This window comes from Malaclemys terrapin, chromosome 4 (genome assembly GCF_027887155.1).
Source record: "Malaclemys terrapin pileata isolate rMalTer1 chromosome 4, rMalTer1.hap1, whole genome shotgun sequence".
NCBI classification, from domain to species: domain Eukaryota; kingdom Metazoa; phylum Chordata; order Testudines; family Emydidae; genus Malaclemys; species Malaclemys terrapin.
In genome coordinates this window covers 109,447,868-109,467,828 of record NC_071508.1, presented here as the reverse complement: position 1 = coordinate 109,467,828, position 19,961 = coordinate 109,447,868, and the positions used below count along the sequence as shown (strand labels likewise).

The 19,961-nt window shown below is 43.9% G+C and overlaps 1 protein-coding gene and 1 long non-coding RNA gene across 3 annotated transcripts in view; both read left to right on the top strand.

The window, feature by feature from the left end:
* The window catches only part of LOC128835813 (uncharacterized), a 188,750-nt gene that overhangs the window by 108,091 nt on the left and 60,698 nt on the right, over positions 1-19,961 (top strand). The gene's annotated exons all lie outside the window — the stretch shown is intronic.
* Positions 4,816-14,872, top strand: CLEC14A (C-type lectin domain containing 14A). The gene has a single exon (XM_054025540.1). The coding sequence runs from the start codon at positions 12,675-12,677 to the stop codon at positions 13,968-13,970; it is 1,296 nt and encodes a 431-aa protein (XP_053881515.1). The 5' UTR covers positions 4,816-12,674; the 3' UTR covers positions 13,971-14,872.

Here is a 19,961-nt window from a genome sequence, read left to right as displayed (position 1 = left end):
ATCAGGGCGGGGCAAACACAGTTAGCTCAGGCCCTTGTTGGCAGGGGCTGAGCGGATAAACAGTTCAGGTAAGGCACGCCTAGGCTTCCGTAGCCGAGCGTTGGGTGAGGGGGAAGCCTGCCACCCGTGCGGAGGGTGGCAGGGGGGAACGCAGGCCCACCCACTCCACTGCGTTCCAGCCCGGGGCCCTAACAGCGGTTGCTGCCGCTGCTGGTCAGTGGGGTATCCAGACCGCAACACACTGACATAGGCTCACACTCGGTTACAGCCGGACTGGGGTCGGCTACCCCCGGGCTGCTTCCATGATCCCCCTCAAAGCCTACCTTGTTCGTCGCGCCGGGCTCGGGCCAGTCCATCTGCATGGGCTCCTCTCTGCCCGGGCTCGGCGGCAAGTCCGGTAGCTCTGCCGGGAAGTCCGGCCAATGGTCCTCAGGCGGCTCCTCTGGATAGCAGCAGGGGCGAAGGGGTTCGGGTCCAGTCTCACCCTCAGGGTTAGTGGGGTGCGGTTCCCAGGGATTCTCCCAATGGCGGGCGTGAACGGGCTCCGGCGGCTCCTCCTTGTAGCGGGCCCGGGGTAGCTCAGGCCAGCTAGGGTCCAGGCCTCGGTCTTCGACGGTCTCCTGGCCGGGAGCTCCCGGCCGCACGTCTGCTCCCTGTGGTGGCTGGCCGCCGACTGAGCTCTGGCGGCCGGCCTTTATACTTCCTGTCCCGCCCCTTGACTTCCGGGGGGCGGGGACAGGCGGTGGTAGTCCCACCCACTCTGGTGCCTGCACGTGGGCTCCCTCTTCCGGGCAGGAGGGGAGCCACACCGACTCACTACAGTGACCTTTATGACCAATCAGAACTCAACAGTTAAGCTATTTCAAATGTCAAAAGGGCATGATACTTCCCCCCGACATTGCAGTAACTAGCAGAGCTGGCCTGGCATCAGGATGCAAACGCTGCAACTTTACCTGCTGCACTGTGCCACTCCACAGAGGAATTCTGGCCAACTCAGCCAAAATGCTTCCTGAGACTTCTTTCTAGCTCCTCCATCAGTACCACCAATTGTAGCCTATGGCTTGAAGCCACAGGCTAACCCATCATCTTTATTAAAATACAATGCTGAGATTTTAACTGAGATTAAAGATCTCCATTTAAAAAAAAGATTGCATTGAAAGTCTTTGAAGCTATGGTAGTTATTTTCCATTTTCGCTGAGCATTGTTCAATATAATATTTATATAATAAAGAGTGAAAATCCCTCCTTCATTAACTGGTGCAACTAAAACTAAAACTAATAAATAAAAATATGATGAGTCTCAATGCCTTTAAAGCTGAAAATCCTGACATGACCAAAGCCTAGCATAGAACAACTCAGCAAAAACAGCGCTTCTATAAATATTCTATCAATATTTTTACAGCAGTTATTTCTTTATAAAAATAAAAGCAGGGTGGACAGGGCCCAATTTTAGGTCTGATCCAGCTGAACACATCCTGTCAAGTGCTGAATGCCCTCAAATCCTGTTGAAGTTGATGGGAGTGGAGGGCGCTCAGCATTTGACAGGATCAGCCCCCGTTTGGTAGGAGGGGAAAGGGGTGTAAATTTGTTGAGTGCAATGCTCCCTGTACCTCCAATGTGTAAGAACAACTGGATTTAGACTTTTAAAATATTCATTAACAAATACAATCAGTAGCTTTCCTCAAGGAGCTTCCTTATCATAAACAGTTAAGATACATCAGACATTAAAGCCCTCATCCTGCAACTGGCTGTGTGGGCTTCTGTGTGAGTGCAGGGATCTGCTAATGAGGATTCAGTTGCAGGGTTGGCACCTAAGTGGGCACAACATACAGGACCAAAACACTAGACCCAGTACATAGTTAGAGTAAAAAAATCTGTGCAGAGTAAATCCTCTGGCATCTTCTCCCACCTCCCTGTGTGCTAATTCAGATGGAATTCCAATAGACCACATCTCTTTCCCTGGGCAATCTCCTTGTATCCTGCCTTTTCTGTCCTGTGCATGTTTCACTACCTTCAAAGTCTTCTGTGATCACAGGAGTGTAGTCAAATGAAGTTTGGGGGCAGGATTTTATATATCACAACACACATGAAAACACCCTTATTCTGTAATAATTTAGATCTTTATAGTCAGGGTATTTGTGACCCAAAGGAAATGTTGTTCTCAATTTCTTTCTATTTAGCACCTGCAAATACATCTTTGGGCTGCTTATTATCTTCTACTTACTCACAGAATATAATTTTCTGTTTTTTCCCTAATTGATGTGAAAGCAGCAGGCATTGGGCTAAAAGGCTTCAAATCACTGTTCATTTACCATTTATTAACATCTGATTGCCTCAGACCTCTTACTGACTTTTTTATTCAACCAATATAATATCAAGACACTTTGAATCCAAGTACCAGTTCAGTGTTTCAGCTGGATTCTGGGACAGTGCCCAAAAGCTATATACAGTTAAATTTATGTTACTTAGCAATGTGCACTCCCTGAGCCAATTCCACTGTTTGCATAAACTGCTGAAACTCTACTGAGTATGACTTAGCTACCAGGTAAATTTGGCCTGCAGAGCTCATTGTTGCCTAAAAACATCTCCTGTAGATTCTAGCCCTCCCCCAGTGTGGCAGCTGGTGAACAGGGAGCAATGAATTACTCAACAAAAACTCTGTATAAACTAAACTTCTTGTACTACTGAAAGTTAAATATATAGCCCCCCAAAATACACATTTGTTCAAATTCGGAACTATGTATAGACTCTATCTCTGTTGTGATAGGTGCTTTCTTATACAACATGAATAGCAATTTCAGGGCTACTAATAACTTGCCTGGCCAATCAATAAGCATCATCACATTAAATTAACTCCTGAACTGAGGCTTCTTTTTGCCCTTTATTCATGTATTTTAAATATTATTACAATCATTTCTAAAGTCTCTTTCAAACTGGGCACTAATTAGTTCTTTTAAACTGTTATTATTATTATTGTTCACAATGCTAATACAGTGCATATATCTTTCACTCCAAAGGATCACAAAGCTCTTTACAAATTTTTAAAATACAGACTCTGGTTTTATATACAAACTCTGAGTGTGCAATTCTTTTGTATTGTCGCTTCATCATGCGCATGAAAGGATGTATAGACCAGATGCTCAGCTGGCGTTAATTAGCATAGCTCCACTGAAGTGAATATATATATATATATATATATATATATATATGTGGTTCATATATTCTTAGATTTTTACACTCTGCAGGGTGGGGCCCATGTTTTGTACAGTACCAAACACAGTGGAGCCATGATGCTGATTGGGGCCTCTGGGCATTATGGTAATACAAGCATTACATAACAATAATAATAATAAACCAAACCCTACCTGTGGTTGCAATTTTAGAGCAAATGAATTGTGTATGCAAAGTCTGTAATGTGAATTTGTAAGTGCTAATGCATTCTAAGATGAATTTGCAAAATAGAAGCTAGGTTAATACTCTGTTAAAATTAAAAATATGGTCTGCTTTGTGTTGACAGAACTTGATTTTGTCCAAAAGCCCAACCCCCATATGCTCAAATCCATGAAACTCAATTTATTTGCCTTAGAAAGATGAAAGTCTGAGTCAGTGCTGCTGGGATTTGAAGGTCAAGCTGTCAGAAACACAGGCATTACATACCTGTTCCTTAGATCACTAAGCCATCTCCAGCACAGTTGGAAATCCTTTCATTTAAAAATAACCCTAAGTTTCTCCATTTTAACTAGACATGGACCAGACCCCCAAACCCACTTTTGAATAATCTCAAACTTTACAGTGTTTGGAATCTAGATGCTAATTTTGTTGCTTGAACCTATTTCTGCTTTTAATGTGCACTCCCTCCAAAAGATGATAGTAATTTCCTTGAGTTCTTGGTGTCCAAAGCCCAAGTCCATGAAGTTATTTAGGTTACTGACTTCCACAGAAATCAACAGAAGTTAGAAGTCTAAATATCTTTGTGGATTCGGTATATACTATTAGAATACTCATGCACCCAGTTTTAAAATACAGGTGCAGAGCACCGGTTTGTTTGTGGTTGTTGTTGTTTTTACTATGTAGAATATGGATGCTATTGCCAAAAGAGAACATGTGCATATTACCACATTCAAAGAGAAAGCAAAATACCCATGTACAGTACCAGAATCTTTTAATTTCCCTCCTCCCCCATTTTGTAATGCACAAATAATTTTACATTCCTACCTCTGCCTCTTCCATACGAAAGATGAGGAATATTTAAAATAAGAGAAGAAATTGCTTCAACAAGGGGGTGTTTATAATGTTTGTAGAATGAAACAAACTCTATTTTGAACTGGCCAGTCTTACACAAAGAATGGCAGTTGATGTTTCTGCAAAAGCACTGTACGTCTCCCAGATCCTCCAAGACAGAAAGTATTTCACTAAGGTCAGACCACCCTTCCTTCTATTTTTTTTCCCCTTTCTGAATTAACTGCTTCTGTAGACCAGCACCTGCTGCCTCCCCATCTCCCAGCTGCTTTCTGTTGGGCTTATTCTTCCAATTCTGCATACTTCACCCCCTCTTAACTGAATGGTTCAAGACATTCAGTGGAAGGGTCAATCTGGGCAAAATGCCAGGAAGTGAAATCACCTATTTACAACTAGATTTCCTGCTATTCTATCTTGTTTCCTTTGGAAACTCTGCCTCTTCACAAATGACCTGGGGGTCCCAGGAGACTTTGTTATGCTATTTTTTTTTAAAGGCGTTAACAAAGATTAATTTTACTTGGAATGAAAATTCAATAATTTCTTAAACACAGTTTGTTTATTTAGCTCAAAAACCAGTACAAGCTTAAAAACACTTCTTGAAAGATGTAGACATGTAGGTGTCAATCTTGCTTTCTCTCTCTCTCTCTCTCTCTCTCTCTAAGTAGTTTGACCACTTTCCCTAGTATGTAAGGACATTTAGAGTTGCAAATAACATTTTTCCAGGCCTTTAATATGTATGACTAGTGAGGATTCCCAATAATATCCCTATGGACACAAAAAGGAGTGAGATAGAGTAGGAGTGTCAAACACATTTGTAAAGAGAAGGGATTCTATTTTTAATTATGGCCTGTGGGGCATGGTGTAAAATGAGGATTGCATATATTACCCTCAGTCCACAGCAAAGCTGCCACTGATGTCAATGGGAGGTTTGTTCAAAGATAGCATATGACCTTTATATAGGCACAGATCCACAAAGGGACATAGGTGTTGTACGGCTCAATAGACTAACCACTCTCCTGGAGTCAGACAGCTTATGTGGCTAAATCCTTTCTTGTGAGAATGAGTGAGGCACCTGCCTCACTCCACACAAAACAGCAAAGAGAAGCAGATGCTACCTACTTTACAACTTTTAGTCCAGGGATTAGCATACTTGCCTTGGATGTGGGAGACTCAGGTTCAATTCCCCTCTCTGCCTGAGAGGGAGAAAGGCTCTGAATAGGGGCCTCCCACCTCTCAGGAGAGTACTCTAACCACTTGGGATATTCTAATGTAGGGCTTCCTCAATCTCTCTCTTTGAAGCTGTTCCACTTCAGATAAATAACGAAATAGTCATTGGGCCAGAGAGAAAGAGGAAGAATGACTCTATAGCTTGGTGGATAGGCACACCCATGGGAGAGCGGGGTCCAATGTCCTGGTTCCAATGACTATTTCATTATTTATCCAAAATGGAACAGTTTTAACAAGAAACCATCCAATAGCTCAGTGATGAGAGCACTCTACTGAGAGACGTGGGAGACCCCTATTCAAAGCCTTTCTCTCCTGCTGGCAGAGGGGAAATTGAACCTGGGTCATCAACACCCCAGGTGAGTGCTCCAACTACTGGGCTAAAAGCTAAAAGCAGGGATGGTGTCCCTAGCCTCTGTTTGCCAGAAGCTGGGAATAGGCAATAAGGGAGGGATCACTTGATGATTACCTGTTCTGTTCATTTCCACTGGGGCACCTGGCATTGGCCACTGTTGGAAGACAAGATACTGGGCTAGATGGTCCTTAGGTCTGACCCAATATGGGCGTTCTTATACCTTGGGCACTGGTACTGCCAGAACCCCTACTGCTTATTCTGGATGGATAATGAATGGGGCCTGATCCAGTAGTTATGTTCACAGGCAGCAGTGTGTATGCCCAGAGGCAAAGACATAGGTACCTAGGGAACTTACACCATGAAAATTTAGGCACTGAATGAGTTTAGGCACTTGCAGTGTTAGGTGGCAGCCAAGTGGGGAGTTTGTAGTTTGAAGTGAACCTGAAACGGGGATTTAAGCACTTTAGTGCCTTTGTGGATCTGGGCCTAAACTTTTGTTTATTATAATTATTTATTCAGTACCTGATTCGGCACCACTCGGTTTAGAATGACCACTATTTCTGCCTTTTGTTTCTATTCATTCTCCATCCTCCTTTCTCTTCCCTGTCTTGTGTCTCTCTTCCTTTTTGGCTCTGTATTTCCTTCTATGTAGCAACTCCCACCCACTTTGTGCTTCACTCTCAGCCCCTTTTCCCATTCTGTCACGAAAATGATCAGTGTCATCATTAGGTTTTAGCATTAATATTCCAATTCAATTAATGTACAGAGGAGTTCACACCTCCGAATCATTGTTTCAGGCTGTCTACAGACTTAGGAAGACACCACCAAAATGGATATACTCAGCTGACATTTGGAATGTTTTCTTTGCTACCACAAGAGCTAAAAATTGATATATTTTTAAATGAAAGCTTAGATTCTGCAGAATCTGAATACATCATGTGGGGCCACAAAAATACATCAAGTGGACCAGATCTGGCCAACAGACTGGGTGTTTGACACCCCCTACTACAGAGGGAGGAGACTAGATAGGGAAAAGATAACAAATCATACTACTAACATGATAAAATACGTTTGCAGTTTTTCCCAGTTATTATTTTCAGTTTATAGAAAATATCGTATGTCTATTCTCTCCCTCCAGTCTTTGTGCAAAATCTTCATTGGCATCAGAGAGAGTTTTTGCATGAAGATCCAGGCTAGAAAATAGACCATGCATTGTAATGTATCAGATTTCGAGAGTTTTCAGTTAGTAGATCATAAGAGTTATATGATCATCCAAACTTTCACAAATACTGGCTTTTTAACTTTTTGATTATAGATAGACTATTATGGAAAAAGTACTGAGACACTGGTACATTGTTTTCTAGTGATTTAGTGTACTAAATGTGCATATGCTGGGGGCCCTCCTTCCTGGAGCTTACTGCAGGATTGGAGCCTACATTGCTAACTTTTTATGAAAGGTAAACAGAATTGTTTACAATACAAATTATTTTCTTATGTAATTATTAAAAGGGAGCATGACAAATACACAGGCATAGCAGACATAGTATAGGTTTTGAGTTACAATAAATATGTAAAATTTACATTGAAGATTCTGTCCCCTCCCCCCCCCATCACTTCATTTCATTTGTCCCACCTTTCACCAAATGATTAGCTAAAATTTATATGATACAAATCGATTCAATAATTACTGTGAAATATGCTTTATTTCAGGGGGAGAAATCCAGAAACTATGAGACAGTGCCACTGGAAATAGTTATTATGGTAGATAGGAACTTGCATGACCTCTACTGGGTTATCACTTCATAACCTTGTAAGTCAGTATTGCTATCACTGTAGTCCTTTTTGAAAGTGAATAATTAAATGTTTGTGATTGTGCAAGTTGTTACGATAGAACAGAAATTCTCATTTTCCTTTCCTCTCCTGTTTTCTGTAAAATAACAAAATTGCAACATGGAATATAAATTCTAAGTGGAATCTTTCATTCTTTTATTTTCATTGTAAGAATTCAGTGAGGTTAAGGATGAAATCTTGGTCTCATTTACTTCAGTGGGGTCAGTATTTCACCCTAAGCATTTTCTTGAAGAAGTATACACCTGTAGGCCACTTATGGACCATATAATCAGTGGGTATTCTTCCAAGCTCATATATGATTTCATATGTGAAATGTGGGTGGGGCTTGTTATTTTACTAAAGCAGTGTTTCAAAAATGATGTAAGTATTGTGCAGCACTGATTGCTGAAGCTATGATGTCATACCCCAATAGATCACCTGTCAGAGACATTTTTTCAGGAATTATGGTGGTGATTCTCACTTATGCAGAGTGCCTGTTAGTGTTGGGTAATTTAGGGCTAAATTCTTACTTAGCCCTTAGCTCTGACAGAGTGGTGGGACTTTAGGGATAAATTCTGGCTTGGTTTTCCAAGGCACTATGGCTGGGGGAGTAAGTGGTAGCAGAGCTTCAGGGCTGAGTAGAGGTTCTTGTGCAGGGAATGGGGAGAGGTGGGGAAATTGGGAGTACTGAACTCAGCAGAATTCTTTTCTTGCTGGTCCAAAAATAAACAATATCTGCTAAAGAAGAACTTGCCCACCATGCCCCCCACACCACTTTCCCATATCACCTTGGGGGTAATGGATGCCACTGGGCATCTTAGCTAGTCTATCTGTCTACCATTCAGTGGCATTCTAAGTAATCATCTGTCTTGTCTCCTGCCTGAGTAGGCTGATTCCTGCATCTCTCCTAATGCATCTGGAAAACAAAATATAGCTTTTAGTAAGATTAATTTAGTGTATCCCTGCAACAGGGAGGCCTGCCCCTTTTAGGGCCTGTTGCCAGCCTGCACTGTTCCTTTATCAGCCCCAGCTGGGAAAGGGTCAGGTGATGTCAGAGGAGAGCTGCAGGAGGGAGGTTGGCTCCTGTGCCAGGTCCTGAAGCAGAGAGAGTCACAAAGGGAAAGGTCTCTGGGACCTTGCAACCTGGGTTCGTCAGGGGACTAGTTTTCTTTTGTGTTTGAATTAATAAACCACGTCCTGAAGGAAGGCCTTGAAAGAGACTTGGTTATGGCTTGTGACTAATCTGCAAGCCCTTCCTAGGCTGGGAGAGGCATGCCAGCAGCCTACAATCCCTCTTTCAGTCTACCTCTAGTGAAAATGTATTCCTTAAATCCTTTTGATTGTGAAATATGTGCATGCACACAGCTGATCAATTTCTTGGTCAATCACATGAAAATAATTCTAGCTCACCTATAAAAATGCAAGATGGAATCCTTACTAAAAAAGGATTCTATTAATACCTCATTCGATTTTCCATTATGTCTTACCCAAAATGGATAGACACTGTGGCTATATAGTGGAGAAAATGTCCCATGCTATTAATAAAAGAAAACTGATTTTGCCACATTTTTTTCTCAAAAGATCAAATTGTGTATGTGGAAGACTGAAGAATGCTACCATAAAGAGTCAAGCTATAACACAAAAAATCACGATCACAACTAAAGTAATTTTTAAGGTTTTGACCAATGATTAGACTGGCCATATTTGATATTATGCAACTTGACTGCTGCATAACATCTACTATTGTCTTCTTCATAAACCAGATGTTTTAAGGGCCTTTCATGTAGACTGATAACAGTGCTTATGTAAAAGTAACTGAGTGTTGTAATTGTAGATTACAAAGAAAGTAATACTTTGGAAAAATAGCGATGAGAACATGGAAAAACTTGCTTAGTGAGAGAGTTCTTTTTTATTTATTTATTTATTTAATTAATTATAAATGGCAAAGCAAAAGCACTCCAAAAATGGAGGGCTTAATTAGAGCTATTTGTTATTTTAAAATATGCTCATTTCTACCCTGATTCAGTTTTGTGGGACTCCCCGCTGCTAAATTCACCTAACTGGGTGCAGGCATAGTTGAAAATAGCAGATGGGGTGGAGGTGGGCAAATTATTATTCTCTTTGAAACTGTGCTGGTTTAAGTCTTAAGTGTTCTGTCACCCAGTGAGTTCACATTTTTGTTTTTTCATGAGGGAGTGGATGGCTCAGGTCACTGGTTATGATTAGATTGTCATCTCTGAACTATTGGTTCACATCCAGCCTAAGTTATTAGGAAATTTAAAGCTGATGGCCTACTATGTGAAATAAATTGGTAGGACCTGTCAATTTCCTAGTGGCTAAGCAATCACAACTGGTTCCAATCACTGCCCTCACTGGCAGTTTCAGAAGAGAAGCCAAGGAGTGAATGGGCATGGAGACTGAATTGCCTTCTCATCCCTAAAGATAGATTCTTCAGAACAAGTTTGAGGTCTATTGGTGGAGTAAGGAATTCTTTTGCTGCTGTTGCTTTATTTGTTCTGTGCCTAATAATGGCTGCTAGTATCCACCCAGAGCCATCAGTCCAGCACCTCTTACAAACTAAATAAATTCCATTTGAAGCAGAAAAGTTTGCAACCTTGTATGCCATCAGGATCCACATTTCTCAGCCTTTTGCCAAGGCGCTCCAGCAGAGAGTTAGAAGTGGGGACCTGATGTTTCTAATATAACAAATAAAACAAAACACTTTTTTGGTGACAGGGCATAGTATAGATGGATAGCCTTCATACATAATCAATTAACAGTAAAAGGCAAAAGGAATGTATTGTTTAATTTTTGGTTAACCTTGAGCACAGACCACATTGCAGTGAGTGACTAATAGGATATGGAAGGACATGTAGCACATTACCGTCCAGGCCTGAAATCTTTGCTCACACAAGTAGTTCTTACTCACATAGGACTAGATTGTGCACAGTTGCACTGCCTCACGAATAGTCCAAGGAACAAATTCTGACTCAGTGTCATAGTTCCTCCCTTTCCCACTTGTTCTGAGGGAAGAATAAGTTACTTCATCCTTTGTCATAAAGCAATTTCCTCCCTGCTGTGCATCCAACCAGCTACAGTGGGCTGCAAGCTGGGAAATTGGAGCCAGGACTCCTTCCGGGGCATGCCGCTCTCTGCCCTCTCACTCACCACCCTTGCTCGCCTCCCCACACCCTGAATCACTATCTGAACAGCTGAGCACAAGTATAAAGAGGGTCTTACTCTCCTGTGGGGCTGAGTAACAGCTGTGACAAACTAGTCCATTAGCACTTCTATTGAAGGGTCAGTGCCCTTTCCCACATTTGAGCCTCTTAACAAAAGTATCTACTTGATACATCATGCTGCTTTTTATCAAATACATTGCTATTGTATCTTAATGACAAGTCTCATATACCCAGTTACAACATGAAATTATTTTCACCTAAATACTTTAATATCTTTTAGTGAAATAATTGTAATAACCTTGGCAATGACAATAGTTGAACTAACTTTACTTTGGTGAAAGATCAACAATAACAAAGTGCAAGCTAAATGAATTCAAAGCTCTGCTTCAAAATCTGTGGTACAATATGGCCCAGAATTATTAATGTGATTCAATTTAGCCCTAATTCATTTTTAAAACACTCTGTTCACTGGGAAAGCTTCCTATTAGAAGAAATTTAAATCTGATTAAAGATTTAGACTATATTATTAACATACGTTTTCCTTCCAAGTTTCATGTTGCAGGGAGTTAGAACGGTTGCCTTTTATCTTTAGGCATCAGAGTTCAAATTCTGCCTTGTAGTCACAAGTGAAAATGAGTTTGGTCTCAATCTAGACCCTGACCTTGCAACAGGTGGACCCAGGGGCCATTGTTTTCATTTGGATTCAATTCATAATCCTCATTTGTCTCTACTTCAAAGAGTTTACACTGCAAAGAAACTAATGCAAGGTCTACTTTTTTTTATGGTTGTTTGGGCAGGAGACAGAACCTTCTTGGGGACTGATCCAAGACTTTGAAACTCACTTCCACAGAAACTAAGAATTACCACAAACTTCATCACTTTTTGTTCCAAGTGCAAAATGCAGTTCCTTTCCCTAGCATTCAAACATTAGAAGCTCATAATAAATCACACACAAGAAAACAAAGCTACACAAGCTAGTTTCTCCTCCAGGGAGAGGAATGGAGAAGGAACCCCTTGCTAGTCACATTGTCTAATGCATCAACGGAAGATGCTCAGATACCTCAATGATGGGTGTGGTATAAGAACATGAAGAGAACAGAACAGTGCCTGAATATTACTGCAGATGTTGGAAATCAAACTAGTTAAAACCAATGCAAACCCCTAATGCAGACACATTTAAACCATTTTAATGCTTGCTTTAAATCAGTTTAGCTTCATTCAGTAATTTACTGACAACAGCTAAACAAATTTAAGAAGAGTTAAACTGGTTTGAATGTGGGGCGTTAATTAGGGTTATGCACCAATCTACCTAGATGGAATTAACAGTTGCACTAGTTTAACTAAACTGATTTTATATCCTGAGAGGCAGCCTGAGAGACAGGGCAGAATTGTGTGAGAGAAACTACATAATACAGACCCGATATTCAGCAGTGATAAGCACCCACAACTGGGGATGGAGTACCTGAAAGATGACAATGGGGCTATAGTCTCTCCCTCCCACCCCCCATGCCTGGCTCCATTCACTTACTAGGGTATGGAGGCAAGGAAAGGATTTGGGTTTGTTTTTTTGCTTAATCTTCAACTCGGTTTAATCTAATGTTTCCATACTAGGGGGTGGGGGGAAACTATTTGTCATTTGTACTTCAACAAAACAAGGATGTTAAGGTCAAACCTCACTCCTGACACATTTCCTTTGAGGGAGGGCGATGGGCTCGGAGACATTCTTGGGAGCTGAAAGGAGAAATAGTTGAGCTTGGTTCCAGTTTGAGGGAACAGAGGGTTCCAGCTTGGTCTGGGAGTGCCAAAAGAATCCAGTCCTCCCCCACTTCACAGAGGGAAGAGAAGATGCGAGGAGCGATTCCCCTGTGCGTCCTTCTGCATGCCAGCTCTGTGCTGTGCGGTGCGGAGCAGCCCCGGCGCAACCACACTTGGTGCGAAGGCTCTGGCGCCTGCTACAGTGTCCACCTTGCCCAAGTGCCCTTCAGCAGAGCCCAGAAGGCCTGCGCTGTGCGCGGGGGAGCGCTGAGCACGGCCAGCGGGGAGGCAGAGGTGCGGGCCATCCTCGCCCTGCTGAGAGTGGTGGCAGCCGAGCCCGGCTCCTGGATGTTCTGGCTCTGGCTGGTCAGGGGAGTGCAGCAATGCACCCAGATGGATTGGCCGCTGCGGGGCTTCTCATGGCTGGCGGGCCCCCAGCAGGCGCCCCAGGGAGAGCCCAAGGAGCTGGACAAGTGGGTGAAAGAGCCGAGCAGGTCGTGCATCACCCGGCGGTGCGCGGGGCTGCAGGTCACTGCGGGGCGCCAGGACCTGGAACCCTGGGGTTGGAAGGAGCTGGCCTGCAGGGACACCACCACCCAAGGCTATGTGTGTAAGTACCAGTACAACGGCACCTGTCCAGCTCCGCGGCCCCAGGGCGCCCGCAGCCTCCTCTATTCGCTCCCTTACCAGCTGCACAGCGCCGCCCTGGACTTCAGCCCCCCGGGCACTGAGCTCGTGGTGGCCTGCCCCGGGCCCCGGGGAGACGTGCGGCTGCTCTGCGAGCTGGGGCAGGGCGGCTACAACTGGACGGGCGCTGGGGAGCAGCTGTGCCCTTGCCCCTCCGGGTACCAGAGCCCCAGCACTGGAGCCTGCATGGAGCCCAGAGACTGCACCAGCGCCCAGGGCGCTTTCCTCTGCGTGTGCGCCCGGGGCTTCCTCCTAGGGGCCGACAAGAAATCCTGTGTGCGCCCCGGGTACATCGGGGGCTCGGCCACAGCGGCACCCGACCCGACCCTGTCTGCGGGGAGGACTGTCCCCAGCAGCAGCTGGGGTGCGCCTTCCTCCCCCTCCAGCTCTCAGCCAAGCACAGCTGGGGAGGTACAGTCCTCGTCCTCCCCCACGTATGTCTTCATCTTGGTCGCCATGGCTGTGGTGACGGTGGTGATCCTGGTCGGGGCCGTGCTGGTGGTCTTCAAACTCTGCTTCACTAAGAGCCCCTCCTCGGCTAGCGGGGCCGGCAAGGAGCCGGCTCCAGCAGCAGCCGCAGAGAGTGATCCAGAGGCCACCACCACCAGTTCCGAGAATTCCTTGGAGGCCCGGGGAGACACGGCAGAGAGATTGCAGGGCGAGCCCAGCCCAGAGGAGGAAGCTCCACTCGGGAATTAAGAACCTCTAGGGCACCATGGACCATGGAAGCTTAATTTGAAATGAACCAGCCCTGACTTTCCTTTCGTGTGAGTGACCCCAGGCTGAGCTGGCAGCTCCCACCCATTTGGAGGGAGGCTTCTTCGTGTCAAGGCGTCTCTCTGGAGAGGAAGGATTTGGCGATGTTTCAATGAAACCCTGAACATCTCATCGCCTGGTTTTGTTGTTTTTTTAAACATATTCATGTAAATTGCCAACGGGCTTGTCAGACGTGCCCATGACAATGCCCTGACGAAGGAAGGGTCTGGCTGGGATATCTGCAACACAGGGCTTGATGTGGCCTTTAATGCATTTATGCTTTATGGCCAAAATGGTCAGACTTGGGTGCTGAAAGTTAAGCACTTAAGCGGCTTGTTTTTCAGGGGTTCCGAGAACCTGCAGCTTCTGGTAATTTCCCTGGGAGTTTTTAATCACATTCTGAAAAGCAGGTCACTTATTTAGGTGCATACTTAAATAAAATATAGAGGATGGGGCCTGAGTTTCAGAAGGGCTGATCACCAGCACCTCCTGTTGACTTCAACTGGAGTTTGGATTCTTAGCATCTCCGGGAAGCAACCAAGTTTGAAAATGTTGACCAAGTTGCCTTACAAGTTGTAAATTATGCCTTGATGTAGAATATTTGAGTGGTACTTGGGGGCTTTAATTTTATTTTTAATTGTTGTTTGAACATTTGGATATATACGCGTCCATAATTTTGGAGGAAACTCAGATCCAAACACTGTTTAGCCAGACTTTTTTTTTTAATGTTCAGTTCATTACTGTATTTGAAAAATCATTAAATTGCAGATGGGGAGGTAGGCTAATGGGGAGTTAATTTTGTATCAGTCTATGGAAGAAAAATAAAGGATGTTTTAGAACCTAAATCACTGTTTAGATTGCTTCTTCATACAATATGCAGTTTTGTATTGTAGTTGAGCAACAAAATATTCTGCACAAATGATTGCGAAACTCCCATCTTTCTGTTAAAGTGTTTAGATTTAAGGCAATTTGATGCAAAACTTCCTGAGTGCAAATAAGCCATCCCCATGATACCCAGAGTTGCACAACCAAAATGTTGCCAAATTTTTCAGGTTAGAACAGTGGGCATGAGTCCAAGTATAACCCAAATTCTTCTCTCCGTCACATAAGTTTGATGTATTGATTTCTATGGGTTTCCCCTGCAAGTAAACAATGGAAGGTTTGCTCTCTGTGCGTCCTTCCTAGGTGATGCAATCCCTTTGTTTGTGATTTCCTTTCAGCAGTCCCATAAATCAGTTATCGGTCTGGGCACACACCTTATTTTTTTGCAATTCAAAATGCTGATACTCCCTTCCAATTATGGCATTGTTGATTCTCAGTTAGGGTATTAATGGTAAGTATTGATTTGAAGTCTTCTGAATGCAATAAGAGACAGGTAAACTGGATCACTACCAAACCTGTTCCACAGAAAATCTTTGCTTCATTTAAAAGAAGCAAGAGCTTGGAAATGTCTGTTTCTTAAACATTTCCTACATTCCCCCCCCTATCTAGACCTGGCCTTAATTCCCTCTTTCCCTTTGCCCCCCTCTTTCCTAATTTTGAGGATTTGGCTTCAAAAACAAAGTAAATTCCTAGACCTTTTTCATTCAAAGATAGATTTGAAAATGTACACCAATGTAAAGTGATGCTATGGCTAAAGTTTGCCACAGTCATTTTTCCTAAAGTTCATGAAATATTTAGAGTACCCTCTACCTCAACCTACATCTAGCTAGTTTTTGTGACCTGTGAAAAGGGTCCTTTGATTTTGGCAGGGGAATCGCAGCCCAATTCATATTTTTGTGGTGCAGTGCTGCACCAACCTTTGCTGATGGCACTAGGTCCACCATAAGCTCCTTCCAAGCTGGCTACTTGTTCTAATACAACGGTTCTCAAATTGTGCGTCAGGACACCAAAGTGGGTCACAATCCCATTTTAATGGGGTCCAGGGCCACCCAGAGGATTCAGGGGGCCTGGGGCAAAGCAATTTCAGGGGCCCCTTCCATAAAAAAAAAGTTGCAATACTATAGAATACTATATTCTCATGGAGGCCCTTGTGGGGCCCGCGGCAAATTACCCCATTTGCCCCCCCTTCTCTGGGCAGCCCTGATGGGGTCACCAGGGCTGGCTTAGACTTCCTGGGGCCCATGTCTGAAGCGTGAGCCCCGCCATGTGGGGCTGAAGCCAAAGCCCGAGGGCTTCAACCCTAGGCAGCGCAGCTCAGGTTACAAGTCCCATGCTTGGGGCTGAAGCCCTTGGGCTTTGCCCCTCCCCTGCCTGGGGTGGTGGGGCTTGGGCTTCCCCCCTCCATGGGGCAATGGAGCTTGGGTGGCTCAGGCTTCGGTCCCCCCTTCCTGGGGTTGTGTAGTAATTTTTGTTGTCAGAAGGGGGTTGCGGTGCAATGAAGTTTGAGAACTCCTAATAGATGGTGTCGTGGGGTGAACTCACTGCTGGAATGCCTCCTTCTGGCTGCTCTGGGTATTAGCTCCTTCCAGGTTCAGTGCCCCTTCTGTTGCTTGTTCACACACCATGCTGCCCCCCAACTCAGGCTGCTCTCTCTTCATGGCTTGACCCTCCAACTAGGTCACTATGTCCCCCTTTTGGGGCATCACAGTCTCTCCCTACAGACTGTCTCAGGCAGGCTTCCCAATCACTGTCCTATCTGTGCCACTTCCCCAGTGGTTAGTAGGGGAACTCATGCTCACCCTCTACTCCGGGTTCCAGCTCAGGGACTCTCTAACCAATGGCCAAGGACTGCAACATCCCACCTTGCTGCTACTTCCCTGAGCCTTTTTCTACTCTGCCTCTTTCAGGCTTCCACTCCACCACCCTTCTGGGTAAACTCTTCCTTTAAGGCCTGGATCCCCAGGGTTTCTACTCTCCCCCTGGGTTTTCTTCTTTCTCTTTCTAAAGCCCAGAACATGGCTGGAGGCTTCCATGCTGCAGCCCTTTTCTGCTGACAACTTTCTGGTTTTATATTAGCCCTGCCTGGTCCTTCTTCGCTGAGGTCCATCATCAATCCAGGGTTACTTAGGCCACCTTACTCCACACAGGTGTGGCCTATCTGCTTAATTGGCCCCTTCTCAGCCTCATCAACCCTTCCTAGGTTAGCGTGGAGTTAATACTCCATCACAAATGGGCCATTGGACTAGGAGTCAGGAGCAGAGATAGTTGGAAAACTCTCAGGCCAGCTGGTTCCCTGGGCTGCCTGACTCTTGAGGCAGCTGGCTCCATGGGCTGCAGGAGTCAGACAGTCTGGAAAACTGGCTTGGTCTGGTGTTTGGTAACCATTAAAATCTTTTTTAAATGGTGGCATCTATACATAGACTCTAGCAGTGAATTTTTCACCTCTCCTAGAACAGGAGAATGAGGTGGAGAACAAATGTCTCCTCATTGCATATAAATAAATACAGATACATTTGGAGGACCTCAAAGAATCACCTCATGGGCCCTCACCAGACTCAGAGGTGAACTAGCCTTTACAAAACAAAATGGCTACTAATTTGAATATTTTCTAATATATTTTCAGTTATACTTTGCAAAGATAAATGCTTTTCATCTCAAATATAAGCCATCCAGGAGGGCTGATTCTGTGTTCAGATGTGCATATATCTGAAAATTGACTAATAGGTTATATGTGGCTTTCAGTTCTTGCACAATTTAAGTCACTGGGAGCTTTGGGGAAACTCTTGCTTGCCTTACTTTTGCAAAGTTTTTAACACAAAATCCTCATCTCTTTCCCATTTCAGACATTGAATATCCAAAAAGGGCTATGAAACTTCTCAAACAGTTTTGTCTTTTCAAGACTAAATTATGGCAATTCTTTGTTTCCAGGAACCTTGCACACATATGGCTGTATTCTGAGAGCTGTTAGGCACCTGCAATTGCCTTTCACTTTAATTTGGAGTTGCAGGTGTTCAGAACCTCTCAGGATTTGACTCAGAGGATGTAACTTATTCAAAATGCATGAAGTCTGGCATCACCCGGAGACATGGCTGTATGGGCCACTAAATAATTTATACATTTTGTGGTGGGTTGATTTGCCTAATAATGGGCATTGTAAGCCCAAAGCTCAAGTTAGTTATGTGTTTACATAAGTTCCTGGTCAGTGGATGTGAATTCTCAAATTCCATTTACTTCACTGGGAGTACATGGACAGAAGACAATGTGTGACCCCAAGAGCATAAATTATGAACTAAAGTGAAGTATCTTATTTTCTACATCCTGTTCATGGTACTTTATTTATGAGATTGCTAGAGTTGCAGGGAAGGAAAAGCCACACAAAGGCCTTGCATCTCCAGATTGAGGAACATAATGAGACAGGATATCTATTCAGCAAGTCACAATGGGCCAGGTTGCCTCCCTCACTGTGCAAAACCATAAGAGGGGGGACATGGAAATCTCTGCTGGGGTTTTTCATGGAGAGGGCCTCAAATTGTCCTGCTGGGACAGGGTTTGCCCTGGGGAAAAACAGCACCAAAGTTGGCAGATCCTGGGGCATCTGGCTGTACCTACACAGCAGCTCTGGCTCCACAGGTCCTCACTCCTTGGCAATTGTGGCTTTACTGGAGCTGGACTACCACGGGGTCCAATGCCACAAAGCTCCAAGGGCCTGGGCCTGGATTAACTTTTCCAGCTAACTTCCATGGGTGGGGGGGGGAAGAGGGGTGGGAAATGAACACCTCTCCAGTTACCCTTCCTCTCACTCCCCTACCCCTTGACATGACCCTGAACACACAGGGAGCCCTCCACAAGGTTATTGGTGCGTCTCTTCTGTGCAGAGGAAGGGGAGATCTGCAGTCGGGGGATCCTCCCTTGTGCATATCTATGGAGGTACAATCTGGCTTTATAGTTAGGTGAAGCTCATGGAGTTCATGGTTTCTTAAAGCTTTCAAAGTATTTTTGCTGTTTACAAAACTAGGCCATAAATCTTTTCTTCCCCCTACTTGTAATTTTCTCCTAAGGGAAACTTAATAAATAAAAAGTTGTCCTACCTAAAGGGAAGGTGTTTTATATATCAGAGATGAAAAAACCCTCCAAAAGCAAAGTTAGTATGTGTGGGTACCCTGGATATTGTATATGCTGTATTTATTTTTTGCTTTACAGAAATTCTCTCTCTACTCCTTTTTTCACGTTCTCCCTCTTCGTATTTGGTTTTCACTCTGCGTACTTTCTGCTCTGTTTTTGCCTTATTTTGTCAATGTATTTTTTCTTAAATAAAATGCAAACCCAATAACATTTGAATTTGGTTTGAACCCAAGATATTTGGATGAACTTGAAATTTGTACTGTGGTACAAAATAAATATATCCACCTGTGATGCATATCACAGAAATATGGGAGGAGAAGGAGATAAATTATTTGTTGGCTGAACATTTCTGGAATGTTTAAAACCCAGAGAACAGATATTTTGGGAGCAGGGGGAAATAGTCTTTGCTTTTCTCCAACTCCCTACATTTAGATCATTGTCTTCTCAGATGTACAACCAATAAGTGGCCGGTTTGCAACATATAGTTTAGCACATATAACTGCTAACACAGTAACCTTAATGCAATTCTCAGCATTAAGAAACATGCCTGATCCAGCATCAATTAAGTCAATTAAAGTTTTGCCATTCACTTCAATTGGAGCAGAATCAAGTCCATATGTTTAGGTAAATTCATAAATATATATTAAAACTTCTGGGAGGGGCAAACTGTATAGTTTTTGTTTAACTATCATGTAATACCACATGTGAGAGACCACAATGAAATGGAAACATATATCCAAAATGTGAGAGGGATGGAGACGGCTCCAGCTTATTTGCCGCCCCAAGTGGCGAAAAAAAAAAAAAAAGATAAAGCTGTGATTGGCAGCACTTTGGCGGCAGCTCTACCGCGCTGCTTCATTCTTCGATGGCAATTCAGCAGCCGGTCCTTCCCTCCGAGAGGGACTGAGGGACTCACCGCCAAATTGCTGC